This window comes from Tympanuchus pallidicinctus, unplaced genomic scaffold (genome assembly GCF_026119805.1).
Source record: "Tympanuchus pallidicinctus isolate F22 unplaced genomic scaffold, pur_lepc_1.0 scaffold1, whole genome shotgun sequence".
In the NCBI taxonomy this organism is placed as follows: domain Eukaryota; kingdom Metazoa; phylum Chordata; class Aves; order Galliformes; family Phasianidae; genus Tympanuchus; species Tympanuchus pallidicinctus.
Window position 1 is genome coordinate 103,583,209 of NW_026294618.1, and position 17,037 is coordinate 103,600,245.

Consider the following 17,037-nt stretch of genomic DNA (forward strand, 5'->3'; position numbering starts at 1 on the left):
GTAGCCCTCCACTGTACTCTCTCCAGTAATTTCCCATATTTCTTGAACTGGGGAGCCCAGAACTGGCCACAGCTGCTCCAGATGTGGCCTCACCAGGGCAGAGCAGAGGGGGAGGATCACCTCCATCACCCTGGTCTTCGTAATGCCCCGCCTCCAAGGCACCACCAGCCTTCTTGGCCACAAGGGCACACTGCTGGCTCATGCAGCATCATTATCTTGATGAGCATAAACGTTCCTGGTCCAAAGGTGCTATGCTGTACGCCCATATCTCCACCACCCACTGCTTGCCAAAGAATAGGCAACAAAGAAGGCACATACAGAGGGACTTCAAGCGCTTGAGGCCACCACCAGCTGTTAAACACACAGCTGCAGGAGACTGACCTGTGGAGCACAGGGAGAAACACTGCACTTCCACACACACAGTGCTCACTGCCTGGGACATATAAGGACCCACATCAAATGAATTCCTCGTCTGGAAAGAGCTACAGTACAGTAAGCAAACCAGATAAGTCAAGAATCCAGGATTTCTATTTTTCCTCCTGCCCTTACCAGCTGGCCTTCTTCAGCTCAGTTTTCCACTTGATAACAATCTCCAAGTCAGCTTAAAAAAATAGCTCTGAATAAAACTGCTTCATGCTCTGTGAATTAAGGTAACATCCTGCACTACTATGAGGGGAAAAAAAGAAAAAAAAAAAAAAAAGAATTGTGTTACATGTAATGCTGAAAAAAGAAATCCTAAAAAAGAAGGGGATTTACAGGCATTTTGCTTGTCACTTCAGCTCTTCTGATAAAGTGCTTAATTTTAAGTCTTTTGCAATGAACAGAGTTGGGTGAGATTAAAAACATAAACAGAAAAAAAGAAGAAAATCTATTGTGACCATGGAGTGACATTGTATTTTACAATATTGAACTTACTAACTTGTAATATATAATTTATAAGCATGCCATCTGCAAAATCCTCTGTTCGTGAACTCTGACATTCATTCACAGTATATGTAATGCCTTTCTGTATGGATTTAGAATCTTCATAACCCCTGAGACTTGTGCAGACAATTTATTAAAACCTGAAAATAGCCTGAAAAACCTAAGAAGCCCAACATTCAGTAAGGAAAGACCTTCCCCAAATTTCCTTTCCCCCCATTTCAATTCCGTGCTACTTTGGTGCAAGCAGAGAGGGAAGATTACTTCTCTCTAGTTACAGGATTAGCTAAAGGTAGTCCACCTCAAAGGGGGAATCTGGAGCTGGGAGGTTAAGGAGAGAAGCCTGCATTCCTGCATTGCAATACTTTCATTCATAATGAATGGAGCTGCACAAGCCTTGAGCTAATCTGGTGAAAAGTACAAACATTTTCCTTAAGCAGCACTGAGTAGGGCTGTTGTTCACCAAGGTGGACAAAACCAAAAGCCCTCCAAGGACCTGGGCACTCACCTGCTTCCTGGCTTGGGCCCACGGTTTCTTCAACACTTTGCTTCTCCTCTGCGCTGTTACCACCTATTGGGGAGACCACACAATTCTTTAGGATGTATCTTCCTATTGGTAGCAGCAGCAGCAGCACTATTCATGGTCACCAACGCAGCACAAACTGCTTGTTTGTAACAAGGCTCCACAAGAGAAGGGGAAAGAGGCAAAGGTGAACTGAACAAATGGCAAACGTAACCAGCAAAATTTTAAGCTGCTATATTTCCAGCTGGGAAGGGAGGTTAGATTAAAGATTATTACCTTGGTAGGCACATCAGAAATATCTGTATACCAAATAAATAGAGCTTTCTCTAAACACTGTCGGCAGTAGATAAAAATGTTGCTTGATCTGAGTCTATTCATTTTCTAAAGATTTTTTTTTTTTCCCCTGGGATTATTTTCCTCCAGTAACATTTCCACAAGAGCCTTGGAGTGGCTGTGTTTCAGATTGCAGAACCCACTTACATAGCTATGGAAGGTAAGAAGAGGAGAGGCAGAATTGCCTGAATTTTATTTTAAAGCAAAAGGCTCAAGCTCAACGTCACTTAACATAAAGTAGAAAAATGCATCAGAAATGACTGCAATGGAGAGAGCAAAATAAACTACAGTCAGATCGCTAGGATTTAATGTGTTTTCCCCCGTTTTACATTCACATTCATTCCCAATTTTCTCTGCTACTTTGCATTCACATTCATCACCCACTTCCTTCCCTCCAGCTCTCTTACTGAAGGCAGGTATCAAACCCTGTGTTACCACTGCCAGAAGCGACGCCCTGGGAAAACTGGTCCATGGACACCACACCAAGCTCCTTTAACCTTCGCCTGGCCCAATTAGAAGTATATCAGGAAATCTGTATTTCCAGCAATGGAGAACACTCTTCTAGTTTTCTAACAACGTTAGAGGCTGCCATGAGACAGGCTGGCTCAGATGCAATGGCTGTGCTCCCTCTCTTTCAGCATGGCAGCTGAGCTCCAGCCTTAATGAGGCATTTGGAAAAGTGACTGCTGAGCATGTACACTGGGAGAAAGGAAATTCATTCCCAAGCCTGTAAATGGCTCGATAATGATAAGTGTATTTTTTTGCTGTGGCTCCCGCATTTTTCTGATTGCAGCTTCTCTAAAGCAGCGCAGTTGAAGCTCTTTGCACTGCCTCCTTGCTTTTACTTAGCACAGAGTCTGCTGAAGAGAACAGCAGTAGCCCAAATGCAATTAGGTGGATGGGAGAAAAACTGAGTAAACGCATGTGTTTCAGCAGCAAACACACATCTCTTGGCATCACGCTACACTCAGCTCAGACTTAGAGGTCGGGGTATGACGCTCGCCTTCTCCAGCAGGCAATACATGCAGCATCCAGCAGATGGGACTCGTGGAGAAGCATTCCCCATCGGCTCGCGTGAAGCGGCTCTCGGAGGTGGGGATGGAGCAAGGAGATGGAGCAGCACCCAGCACTGGGGCTCCTGCCTGCCTGCCGCTCTCCGCACCGACTGTAACCACCTGCAATGGCTGGCTGGCTACGTCGATTTCTTAGGACATTAGTGAGCTCTAACCTGTAAAAAATTGCATTTCATGGATGACCAAAATGGCTTGACAAAACCAGCTGGGGTTTTTCTCTCCCTCCCTTTAAATCACCCTGTCCACACGCAATGCAGGGACCGCAAGCAGACCAGAAAGTTTGCTGTGCCTGAAGACAAACTCTTCTCTCCCCCTTCTCCTTTTACAACACGGGTTTGGGACTTTGCAGGCTTTACAACATGCAATTAATAAAGAAGAAAAAAATCCTTTATGTCACTAGGCTGTGTTTCTGAGGGATAAAGTTGTCTAGCTCGGGAGCTGCGCAAAGGTATGTTCAGTTCAACACAACGCTGTAACACAACAGTGCAGTGACACTTGAAAAATCTTTACCATTAAGTCGGATCCAAAGAGAATATTGCATCACTGTTAAACAAGCGGCGCCAGAACATAAAGGATTTCACTTTGGCCAAGTCCAACATGTTTTGCTCTGTACAAAAGAACTTCATATTCAGGAAAAGCACATCAGGCAAAAATAGTAGCTACGGATATATCACTGCAAGTCATTTCAGCAATTGCCTTACTACATTTAGAATGAAAAACTACATTTCTAGATGACACTTGTTGCTACATCCATTGAAGTGGCATAACCACAAGTTACTTGGCTAAAATCAGGTATTTGGGGGATTTATTCATAGTTATTTCCAAAGGGCTACACCTTATTTTAAAGTTGGTTTCTCAAAGTGAACTTGTACCTCCAAAGAAGGTTTAAAAGAGCTGCTTCATCAGATTAACAGACAATGCATATATTCATTAGAACATGTTGTCAATCCTGAGGCTATTATTTCACCGGAGATTCACTGTTTAAAACTAGAATAATGGAAAGATAATTACAGCACTGTGTATTAGATTCTTAACGTGTTTTCCATCTAACATTTCATTTTGTTCCTTTTGAGTAGAAAAAAAAAACCAACCCACCAAACGTGAAAGACTTTAAGCAGAAGTTTCACCTCTTGTACTCTGACCCAGCATAGCAGACTGACTGGACTGTGACAAGGGAATTAATTTTGATCAGCATAGTGAAAGTACGTGTTGAGCCTGCAAAGTGACTCTCCTACAATTAGAGGAAAGGAAACACCACAGTTAAGAGTGGGTGAGTGATTCTGAAGTGAGTGATTTGCAGAGGGAAAGGGTAAGCTCTGCTTGGCCTAGGGAACCTCTTCATCTCTGTGGAAAGTGGAGTAAGAACACACAGTAAGAAAGCAAACTATTGGGTGGAAAAGTGGCTAATCCCAAAGCATCTGACAAACAGTTTTTTCCATTTTTTCATAAACTTTCCTAATAAGTCTCTTACTGAGTGTCTTCTACTGATGAAGAACCTTTATGTAAGCATTGCTTTCCACTGGAACTGGGCGCACAGCAAATGGGAAGGTCTTAAAGTAGCACATGCTCAAACCAAAGAGCCGAAAACATATCTTAGAAGAGAAGCAAGCCAGTTTTCCACTGCAGTTTTATTCGCCCCTGCTCTCCTTTTCACCAGGCAGAAAAGTCAGACCCAGTGCATTTCCCTTGAGTCTTCCCCATGACATTAATACTAAAGACATCTTTTCCACTGGTTGGCTTCCATAGTGTCTGTCATCCTTCTCTTTCCACTACTGCAGCAACTGGCGATTGCATTTCCTTTAGGTGAAAACTGTCCCCACAATATCTGCTTTTCCATTGTACCAGCAATTGAACAGCAATCTGTCACTCACTCCAAAGGAGATGGAAAAAGTGGTGAATGACATTTTGTGTCATTTTAGGCCAGCAAATGTAAATGATTTTGAGCCACATCAAATGACAAATGGGAACATCTGTTTCTTTTCCCCTGCATGGCAGTCAGTTGAAAAAACAGGAGTTTTCAGAATTACAGAAGCACATCAGACGCTAAAATACCTACTCCTGGCCATATGTTATCCTCTGCCAAGCTGACTACTGTATGGTAGGAGCTTGCTCTCTCCTCTTAGCCTTATTCTTTGGGATCGACAAGGAACTTTCCCCCAAATAGCAGATATCCTTATCTATATCTGGTCACAGGCCAAGCAGTGACCAATCAGCACATTCAGCAAGCAGGCAAAGCAAACAGCATTTTGAACTAAGCTAGAAAACTGGATGCTCTGTGTCTGCCTGCTTTATGTTAAGGAAGAGGTACTTAGCATGCACAGTGATGTGTCAGCCGCAGAAACTGCCCCAAAACAAAGCAGATGATATGATAAATAATAAGCCGGCAGTCATACGGGAGAAGGCTGAGACAAGAGCCCTGTGAATGTCCAGGGGACAAGCTCTCAGCAGCACAAACAGAGCAGCTTTTAGTATTCTTCCCATTTACTCTGCCAGAGCCTGGAGGCACGGGGCTTTTTACATCCCTCGCTGTTCTTGCAGCAAACACGGCAAGTCAAAAATATTAATAGTCTGCCGGCCTCTTGGCCGTTCCCATTTCAGAGATGAATGAGTGCCAGATTCTCACACACCTACTCCTCCTCAGCAGTCCCTTCATAAGTAGTCACAGACATATTTAGAGCTGAGGTTAATGTCAACATCTCAAAAATTGGTACAAAAAAGACGCTTTTCAGAAGAAAACAGAATTGCAGATAATGTATTTTTAGTCAAAGGAGGAAATTCTGCCCAGCCAGTCTACTTCTACTCCTCCAACACACGAGTTATTAATGGTAAAGTTTTTTTCACTAGGAAAAAAGCACTTGTACATGCCATTGTGTGCCTACAGTCAGAGAGAGGCTCTCTCAGAATCCTCCTATCTGGAGTGGAAATAGTTGATACAGAGGGCCAACATCTGAGAGTCGTAACTTGTCTGTCCTTCCCAAATATCTGTGTATGCAAACACAATCCTGAGCTCCAGCTCTCACCCTGTTACGTCCTCACATGGCTTTTGCTTTGCAGCCACACAAATCTCCCATGGTCTGGCCTGAAAATTTCTCTCAAAGCTAGGCCACGCTTCTGTGACAAATGCAAACAGAGATCTGGCAGATAAAAGATGTCACAGTTCTGAATTGTCTTTTTTACAGCACAAAAAACATTGCCGCGGAAATTGCACTAATGATGTGAAGGTTCTTCTGCAATAACAGGGACACTAATTAATGAGAAAATTAAAAATACGGGCCTTGATCTTACAGCTGTTGCATTCTACCCACGAGCAGATCTGCTGACTTCAACAAACTCCTATGATGTGAGAAGAGAACACATATGGATCTGGATATACACTCAAGATCCGATAGCCGGCAACCACTGTCAGACTGCTCCAGTGGCAAAATGATATCAGACATAAAACAAGAAGAGCCATCATGGTAGAACTCCAAAAGCATGAAAACAAATCATTAGGGTGGTGGCCTGAGGTTATTGAACATTTTTGGTTTGCATTTTAGTTTCTTCTAATTAAATCACAATTTTTAAGTCAGCTTTAAAGCGGACTTGCATGGAATTTCTTTAGAGTGAATTGAAAGAAGGTTGAGTAAAGAATTATCATTGGCAGCAATTGTTTAATGGAGTTATGAGACCTGTTCCCCCCTTGTTTGAACAATTACCTCACTGCAGACGCAGCCCTCCATCAGCACACCGAGCCTCACCAAGTTGTCAGTGTAATGAATAACAGGTTCTTATTTTCATGCAGCGTTTTTGTCAAGTATTGTCGGGGAGTGTGGGAAAAGAATGAGAACTGCAACTCGTGGGGATTATCTCAGAGGTTTAAAATAACACTATTGCATTTCATTATTTAGCGTCCTGAGAAATATGGGAGCCTAAGCTAAAGCCCACTGCAGTTGCGAGGTGCTTCCCTCAACTCACTCCTCTGTGGATCACAAAGCAGGTAACTCAGCACCATAGTTCATAGCTCCCAGCACAAGGAAGAACCAGGGGACAACGTATGGGCCAACAGTTTCCAGTGCTGAGTGAAGTGCTTCGCTTGTGCTCAGATGTATCCCAATCCACAATATTGCTGGGAACATCAAGCAAGGCTGTTTGTTTGGTTGTTTGTTTTTTTTTTCTGGATGTAATTTTTTTGTGTGACACACACCATAGCTCAGATTTTGCAGTACAGATACCAGGCAATATATTATCTAAAATTTCATTGTGCAAGATGCTGATCATCACTATTTTTGACAATCTGCAAGCGTCCCTACAAAGCAAATAAAAGCAGGTATTTCCTGGGAGCCTGAGCTCTCCAAAAGAACCAGAATACGGACAGCCTACAAAGTCCATACAAAGCACGAAGATGCAATTTGCATTCTGATGCAAAAATTACACGGCGATGTGCAAGCATTCATATACAGCTATCCTGGTGTATGAAGTTAAAGAAACTGCCCGTGTGATTTGATGCACACTGAGGAGCGAGCTGAGGAGGCTGACTCCCAGCCCTCCCCAGCTAAGGCAAAAATATGTGAGGGTGTGCAGTATGACCATAACATCCACCCTATGTCAATTTGCTGTTAGTGCTCATTTTCTTGGTGTACCCTAGAGAATGGGTAACCGCAGACCGTGAAGGACTGTGGCACAGCTGCTTCTTCACAGGAAAGATATAAAATAAAAGCTACTTCAATGTTGTGCATACCATTCCTGAGATCGTGTGATGGAGGAATGTAACAGCAAAGAACTGGATAGGGAAGCCATGCAGGAAACCACGCTTACTAAGAGGGCATAAAACATGAACCAAAACAAGCATGGCACTATTTTGCATTAGCATTTCAAAATGAACTGACTGTGCCTTCTGTGCTGGGCCCGAACAATCGCACTGCTTTGCTGTTATTCACTTGGTGGCTAGAAATGAGAAAGGAATTGCAACTGTTTATCTGCTACAGTTTACATACACATGCAGTCGGCTGCTAAAAGAAACCCCGACAAATGAATGGCTGAAGCAACAGGATGGTGTGTCACCTGCAGAGACCAAAATGAGCTGCATTTTCAAAGCTGTCGTGTGTGACTGCTGCATGACTATCTAATGCAATGGCAATAGCCTCTCCAGCAATGAAAAGAATCTTCTAAGAAGGGTTTGCTCAGAGAGCAAATAACAAATAAATACACAGATAACGTCCTGTTTTTCCCCTGGCTAAATGAAAAGTGATCACCTGATACACTGAGAGCTGTAATCAGTCAAGACAGATGGCAGACTTCAAAACTGGAGTGAAAAAAGAAGCTATCAGCCAAAGTGGATAAGGGTTAATAGCATCACTTTAAATATAACCAGTCTGTATGAAGGTGAAACATTTTACAGACATGTTTGATACACATGCTTCACAGGGAATTTTGTCTAAGTACTTTATCTTAATGTGAAATTTTATTTAAGGGTTTAGTTTGGTGGTAAAAGGAATGCAGTAACTTCTAAGCTATCTAAATAAGAAGGAGCACTTTAATGCTGAACAAGAGAGTGTGTTTTTGAAGCATAATTATGTGTCTAGATGTTCATTTTCAGTATGAGTGGAGCAGAAATTTATTGAAGAATATTACTGCCCTGTGGGATGCAAGGAAGAAACGTAGCTATGGTTTCTCAAATGATAGAAGAATTGTTTGCTATAAATCAAGGACAACTTTAAAACTTAATCAGAAGTCAAATCTGGTTAATATTAATCCATACCTTAAAGGGACAGACAATCAGGTCTGCATAGTGTTACAAAGACCATAAGAAAGATGCTTTGAACATTGCTGTGTAGCCGTAACACACTGCAGATGTACGCACGCCGCACCCCTCAGGGAAGGAGCAAAAGTCATAGCACTGCTGACTTCAGTATCTTTTCAGAGTGGGTATTAAATATTTTGTCTCCCAAAGAGCGGTGAGGCAGTGGCACAGCTGCCCAGGGGGTGGCTGGGTCACCGTCCCTGGAGGTGTTCCAGAGCTGTGGCGATGAGCCACTGAAGGACATGGTTGGTAGGTATGGTGGGGTTGGGTTGGGCTTGGACAAGATGATCTTAGTGTTTTTTTCCAACCTTAATGATTCTATGACTATTGCCATTGAATATATTATATCCTACTCTCTATGAAACCAGGCAACGAGCAGCAAAGCTGCAAAAATTGTGCTGTAAAGAAGAAGGAAGGAGAAGTCTTACATTAATGTTGCAACTAAAGGACTAAGCTGTAAAATCAGTTTTACTTGCTAATCCCAAAACTATGCATTTTTTGTCAACTGACAAACCTTTCTTGGAAAAGGGATAAGAAACAAGGGTGTCTCCCTCAGATTGAGCATCCTTCCTAACAGCCATGACCTGCTGAACCACAGCACTGCTGAGGTAAGATGCACCTCTACTTGTCCTCATTTCAAGTGCATACTCAAATCAGATGGGTGACTTCTGTAGACACAGCACAATTCAGATTCAGAGCAATACAAGATCTTGCTAACGAGCCCTGCATCCCAATGCTGATGAACAGCATTTCAGAAACCTGATGCTGCCCTTGAAAGCTAAGAGGTCAGTAGTGCAATGACCCTATCAGGCAAAGGAACAAACTCTACCAACTGTCACCAAGGTGATTTGTGCTCCTTTTGACCTTCCTGGCTTGGCTTATCCATCAAACCATTCTCCTTCCCACCAGGTGAACAGAAAGCAGACAAAGTTGATCCCAGATGAGCAATTCCAACATGCTAGCTCCTCACACATACACTGGGTCTCAGATAAGGGGATCATTAGAGACCAACAGCCCATCAATCTATCAGGAAGAACCTAGCACTTCATTGTGAGAGAAGCTCAGGAGAAAAGCTGAAGTGAGATAACTTGCAGAGCTCCAGCTCTGTCTTCACACCCCTCAAAGGAGAACAAGCAGGATCCTGGCCTTGGAAAGGCATAGCAATGGCTTTTGCTGCATGGATTGATTCTCTTCTTCCTGGAAGAAGAGAAAGATCAGGCATTTATGCTGCTATTGCTGGCTGTGTTAGTCATCTTTGATACAGTATTGATCAACTGCAGACCATAGAGGGAATAGATGGGACAGCTCTTGGACAGGCTCCATTTCATATCTCACTGAGAAATTCAGAAACAAAAGGGCAAATAGTTTTGCTTCTCCCAGTATCAAGAAAACCTACAGCATGCATCTCACTGTTCAGCCCACATAGGAGGCCATTAGGGGAGAAAAAGAGAAGTAACATTTTGAGATTCATTAGCCTTCTTTAAAGACAGTCTGATGTTACTTGGTAGGGATCAGAAGAATGAAAATACAACCCTTGGCATTACTGCCATCTCATGATAGCAACGCTGTGACAAGTATTGCCATTTTGTCTACGCCATTATTTAATGATGGTGTTATGAAGTTACTGAAGACACACCAAATTTGCTTTAGTATGAAAAATATTTTCCTCACCTTGGAGTTCACCAAGTGCACCTGACCATGGAAAAGGCAATATTGCCACTGGCTTCTTTTTCCCAGACAGCAGGACTCAGGGAAATACATGAAGAAAAAACTAAATAACTCTACATGTTTGCACACGTAAAACCTGGCAGTAAAGAACGACTCCCCGTGCATCCAGCCCATTCATTTCTCCAGACAATAACCTGCACTAGAATGAAAAACTACTGAATACAACAAGTGACAGGAGAATCTGCTATGCAGTTCACACTTGCTTTTTGCTATCAACAGACCGAAGGCAGAGAACAATATATCTAATAGCATAATAAGAGACACCACTAATACTTCAGAGGTTCTGTACAAAATTGCTTTCATTAGCATGTCAAGTGTTTATCTTAGCTTACTGCAAAACAAGCTCCTTACATACAGCCACTTGTTCAACTTCCCTTGATTTTGGAGAGGACAGAAATGAAGGAGCCTACTTTCTGTGATCTTCTGCAGAGATTTTAAGACGCACTGAAAAGGTTTTGCTCCGTTACCTCTAGCCAATGAACCAGCTTGGCTTGCTGTACAAAGATACAACTGAGGGAATATTTGTGCACTCGATGGAATAGTTTCTACAGGATGCCACGAGGACACGTGTGACAGTAGGCTGCAAAAGCAGCGAGCTGTATTCCCACCTGTGGTGTAAAGGGATGCTGGCGGCTACGAGGAGGAAAAAACATTAAGTTCTTCCTGGGCCTCAGTGTGTATTTGTTAAATATTTTATATGTAGTAATGGAATGAAGGAGAAAATAATATCTTGTGTTAAATGTAAGTCACTTTGGACTGGCTTTTATTGCTAATACCTTCTCTTTTTTTTAAATTTCTGGTACATAAAGTATGCAAACCACCTGAAGGTTCAAACACCCTGAACACAAAGCACTTCAGTTTCACTACGAGGAAAGTTCAACAAAGCTGGCCGCCTTTACTGAGTTTTGAGGCCACTTATCCATATGAGCTACCCCAAAAACCTTTTTTTTTATCCCTCAAAATACAATAAAATAATAAAGGCAGTCTCTTGGAAGGGAAGCCAAAGCCCTATCTATCCAAACAAAATCATTCAGACTCACGGTCATGCAGTTCTGGTTCGTGTCACACATACACAGCTTTCTTGATCTTCAAAGCTCCACAATAGCAATTCCTTTAATTTTCCAAAACCAACAGCTAATATTTAGAATGACAGAAACTAAATTCTATTCTCAGAAAAATGCATGCAAATCCTATTTACCTAAATAGAAATAATTCACAGGTGTGCTACATTAGACTCTGGCCACTCTGCAGCCCTATAGGCACTCAGTGTCTGGAGCTATTCTTCAAAACACAGGCACAGGTAATTCTACTGTGATCTGATCTGGGTTTCTCCCCCTTCAACAAACGCTTTAATTACTTTCTTTTATTCTCAGCGCAACATCAAAATCAAGGCTTTCACTTCTAAACACTACAGGCCTGATTTCTGCCCAAGGAGAAGACGAGTCTGTCACCAGCCAGATTACATTCCGCAGCAGTGATTATGTGCTACAGGCCTCGACTCTGCATCAGCAAAAATCTACTGTACGGCATCAAATTCAAGGAGTTCAGACATTTTACAGCTCGAGGGTAATGCAATCATTCTATTGCCATGCTATTTACTTCATCCTTCCAATGCGTTTGTTTGTACTCTACAAAGTGAACTGTAGGTCACCAGGAAAACACTGACAGGAATAGCAAGCAAGGAGACAGAATTCAGTAAACCAAGGAAGCAGTGGAACAACATCAGCTCGATTTCCAATTGAAAGAAAAGCTTACAACTTTTTTTTTTTTTTTTTTTTTTGCCTCTTATTACTTTTTAAGACACAATGAAGGCTTTTAGTCACGCTCCAGTATATGTATTATGGAATACTTAGCAATATGGAAAACGACACCATGATCCCACACCCCATTTAGCCTGCATACAAGTCGACATGTGGTTTGTCATCATAGAATTCTCTAATCCAAATATACACTGGTATTTTAACTTCAGTTGGGTTTAGTGCAACAAGAAAGAAAAGACAACCAGTCAGGATGAGATTTCTTGGGTCCCCCCACACCTTCCAGGCGATGACAGCTATTGCTTTAAGTACTTGCCATTAACAACCAGTCACAATGTTAGTGACAGGATGTTACTAGCAGTTACTTAAAGTGATAGATGTTAACGTTTTTCTGCTCTTTATGACTCACACTACACCCTAGTCAGAATATTTTAGGAGCTGAAAGCACAGAGCGAGGTCAAAATGATGAAGGACATGGAGCCACCGGTTGAGGTGCAGAATGAGATGTGTCACTTAGGGAACATTAGGTCAAAGAGAATCCATGATAAGGAACTGTCATGGACTAAAGATTAAGGTTCATCCTTTTAACTATTTCACCTAAGGGGAATTCTCTAGCATTTGAGCATTTTGTTCTTCCACAAATTGAAGAGCAAAGTCAAAGTCTACATTGAAAATTACATCTTTGATGTTAACATCTTTTAGCAGCTCTACCAATGAGATACACATTAGGAAAAGATACTTTGATCCAATTTTAGATTGACGTGGACTGTGCTCAGAAAAACTCAAATGCAGGAAAGCACTTTTCAGAACAACACAGGCATAATGGTAAGCATCTGTGACTTCTGACCATGGAAACATGTAGCACAGCGCATAAGATCTGAAACCATAAACACCAACACAAGTGGAGTACAAAGGGGCATAGTAAAATTCTCTTGTAGAGGAGGAAAGCAAGAATTTTATTGATCTATGTATTGCTGTGGGTAGTTGATTTAGTTGAGCAGCTTGAGCAATGAGCGTGAAGCAAACACTGTGCAACCTTACATTTTATATTATTAATTATGTAAAATCAGAACAGGTTAGACATAAAACAGCAACATTTCTCCATTTTATATCAGCAATAATCAGTAAAAATTGCATTTGTAAATCTAAATCTACCTTGAGATGAAAAACACCTCAGAAGAATTACAGTCTCATGACTGAGACCAGAATGAATTCCGAGTGTGTGCAAGTAACATTTTTAAGTAACATTATTCCATTTCAATAAAAATATTCCAAACAAGGAGTCAACTCTTTGAAAGGGTAGATAACAGCAGGACAAGGGGAAATGGTTTTAAGTTGAGATAGGGACGGTTTAGGTTGGATATCAGGGGGAAGCTCTTCATAGAGAAAGTGGTGAGGTGCTGGAACAGCTGCCCAGAGAGGTTGTGGATGCCCCGTCCTTGGAGGTGTTCAAGGCCACGTTGGATGGGGCCCTGGGCAGCCTGGTCTGGTATTAAATGGGGAGGTTGGTGGCCCTGCGTGTGGCAGGGGGGTTGGAGATTCATGATCCTTGACGTCCTTTCCAACCCTGGCCATTCTCTGATTCTGTGACTTTTTTTTCCTTCCTCAAGAACTTTCCCCCAAGATGTAAAATTTAGTAACAGCTCTGAAAAGCAGTCAGACCACCTACCTTCAACATCATCTTGCACATCTTCAGCCTGCTCTGCCTTGCACTTTGTGGGAGACAGAGGCTGGCTTTTTTGTTCCAGTCCTTCTTTAAAACATAAAAAGAAAATAGTGAATATATTATATTTTGAAACAGTGTTATCATATCAAACTTTACCATACTTGATATCACAACCGAGAGTACATTTTATCTCAGTGCTCCATTCAGCGCCCGATATCTATCTTTCTCTTATGAAAATTAATTACTGCATCACACGCTAGAAAAGGATCATAAAATGTATCTTTCAGCTTGCAATGGACTTTGCCTAACTTTGCCACAACAGCAGGGAAGAAAGATCACGTCCTACTTCTTAACAAGCTCTTAATATCTTCAGAAAAAGAAAAGTTTGTAATTTTTAATTTGCAATTTTTAATGTAATATATGTTAAACCGTATTATAGAATTGTGAAATGATTCCCACTCAGCTCAATTCTCCATTCGATGTAATAACACAGTAACAAATGAATATTGACTGAAATGGGTAATGAAATGAGAGGCTGAGAATCAAGTTTGATAGTGAAGTTAAGGAAATGAAAGTTTTATGAGATAGAAATGTTCTGTTTGGAGGGAAAAAAAAAAAAAAAAAAGCCTTCCAACCCATTAGCCAGAAAGCAACAGGAAGATGAAGGAAAAGGAAATCCTTCTGAGTAAAAGAGAAACTGATGCAGTGAAGTTTAAGTGAGTGAAGTTCACAGCACCTAATATTAGATGGTTACTTTTTAAAAATTAAGAGGTTTTATACAACTTGAACAGAGTTTTTAACATAAGCATCAAGTTACTGTTAGCTTCCTAAGATAGACCTGTAGGTAGCACAGAAAGCCCATTAGCACAGAAGGAAAGCCAAGCTGGAAATTAATCATAAAAGATATTTGTAAATCAAGACATTTGAAAGAAGGCTCACTAATGAGAATATTCTTCAAATGGTTGCTTAACCAAATTCTGGGTTGAAAGCTGAGAACAGTAGATGCTTAAAACTCAATTAATTGCATGCATTGAACATATTCAGCAGCGATGGGAAAATGCCTTTTTGTCATTTGACTTTCCACCAGACCACCCAATTCCTTATGGCCAGCTGAGGGCTTGAGAGAGGAAGAAACCTAAAGAAAACAGATTTTACGTGCATGCTGAAAAGACATCTTGAATACTTACAACCAGATAACTTAGGAAAGCACATGGCCTTTCTAGATTTAGGCCTATTGCCATGCTGAAACAAAGAATCACCTCAACTCCATTAGTTAATTAGCAACTAGAAAAAAACACCCAACAAAACAACAGAAGAAGGAAGAAATGTACACGTGTATTATAAATTGCCTAAAGTTCTGAACAATCTGATCTCTTCTGCTGTTGTACACAATCCTCTACTGTTTATGTTGCTGGATACGTAAAAAGCTCTCAGCAACAAGATGCACAGTTCCTCATAAAGACTCAGCTCTGCTGATAGCTATAGATACTACACTTCCATATCCCACATGTATCTCTATAAATATAGAGAATCCAACTGCTAAAATTTTCCAAACACAGGTATGAAAATAAAGGATGTGAAAATGGAACTTGCAGTGTGAAAGGGAATACTATGTTCTTTGGAGAGAGAAACCATTGGCTCCACACGGAACCCAGAAAGCGACTCAGAAACATTCTCTGCCTGCCCTCCTGGGAGCCTTGGTTCTCTGCTGCACTGAAGTCCTGAAAGAGCAGCTATGAACTTAGAAGATGGCAAGAATTTACAATAAGCTACAGCTCAAAACGTTAACAAAACTCTAAAATGAAGATCTGCACGTGAGCAGTTGAATTTAGTTTCATTTGTTTAATTCTAAGGAGTGAACATTATATTTTAGGTCCAAAAGCCCAAACTGAATATTGTCCTTAAAAATAGCTTCCAGCACAGAATTTCTGTATATACAACTCCGTATTGTTCAGAGCACAAAGGGCCTTTACAGATCAGTAAATAAATGGTATAGAAGACACTTTGATGTTTAGCTTGCCATCAGGAAGAAGAACTTTCCTGACAGCACTTCACAGAGGACCATGTTCATGTCATCACATTTGTTCATCTGAATTTGAGATTCAATTACAATATTTAGATGAAATCAAAGTGCTAAGATCTATTTATTTCTAGGCTCGTGAGAACATAGAAGCAACCATAAGTAAAGCTGTGGGGAAAAGGCAAAAAACATGAAATACACACTTTGTCAATCTTTTACAGAGGTTATTCAAGAGCAGTAATGATGTTCAGCAAGAAGCTCAATGCAAAAGTGAGATCCTGAAAAATAACCAGGCTTTTAAAGATTTATTCCTGCCAACGCTCTCCCATTCTCTTTAAAAATAACCTGAAAATTTGTAATTGACCATATTGACAGATGGCCTCTTTGGTTCTAATGCCACTCTGCACTACCTGCTATTTTCCCTTTTTGGGTTAACAATGATTCACATCGGGGGACCAAATCAATAGGAGCGTTTCAGTCAACACTCACCCCTCCAATGACAATTTTTATCATCTAGCAAACCTTCCTCCAAGCCCAAAAGTCAAATGTCAATCAAACTTAAGTGCAAGTGTCCAGCCAGGTCTTTGGTGAGTATCTCAATACATTAAATAGCATAACCAACATCTTAATTGTCAGCAGAAAGACAGAAAGGGAGGAGGCTGACACCCTGTCAAAATAAATGGTCTTTCTTCACTCTATACAGAATCTTTTCACGTTCATTAAAGGACACAGAGGCTTTGTATTTATTTATTTATTTAGCAATTTTCCGTCATTTTAGAGACAGAAAGGGATCCCTTCAAGATTCAAAATAATGACTTTTGTTGTGGTCAAAATACAACTCTTCACCCTTTGTGCTTTACAGTAGTATGTCTTTCAGAGCAAATAGCCAAATACTACAGAATCCTGCTTGCCAATCTCTGTTTAAAAACAGAACACCTACACAGGTGTCTGAACCAATCATTTTCAAAGCTTTTCTAATCATGATCAGGTTTCTGAGCTCTAACACTGGGAGACATCATTCTTACTTGAAGGCTAATTCAGAGGGTTAACAAACCACTTAAACCTGACAGTTTCTCTCAAAGTAAGCTATTTCAAAAATCCCTCACAGTTACAAAGCCTTGCTGTCTACAAGTGTTTCCTATTTTCCTCCAAGTCTCCCTCCAAAGTAAAAAGTATCCAAGCCTGTGTGCGTACACAGTGGAACGCACAAGGAAATAGAGCGTTTATATGGCATTGT

At 41.1% G+C, this 17,037-nt stretch overlaps 1 protein-coding gene across 4 annotated transcripts in view; it reads right to left on the reverse strand.

The window, feature by feature from the left end:
- The window catches only part of MACROD2 (mono-ADP ribosylhydrolase 2), an 835,077-nt gene that overhangs the window by 57,066 nt on the left and 760,974 nt on the right, over positions 1-17,037 (reverse strand). The window contains exons 11-12 of one of the 4 annotated variants that reach the window (XM_052678095.1): positions 13,784-13,867; positions 1,430-1,492 (exon numbers count right to left, since the gene is read on the reverse strand). In XM_052678095.1, coding sequence (XP_052534055.1) covers positions 1,430-1,492; positions 13,784-13,867 — 147 coding nt within the window. Of the gene's footprint in view, positions 1-1,429; positions 1,496-13,783; positions 13,868-17,037 lie in introns of all 4 variants that reach the window. The other 3 variants (XM_052678026.1, XM_052677938.1, XM_052677853.1) reach the window with 3 other exon arrangements.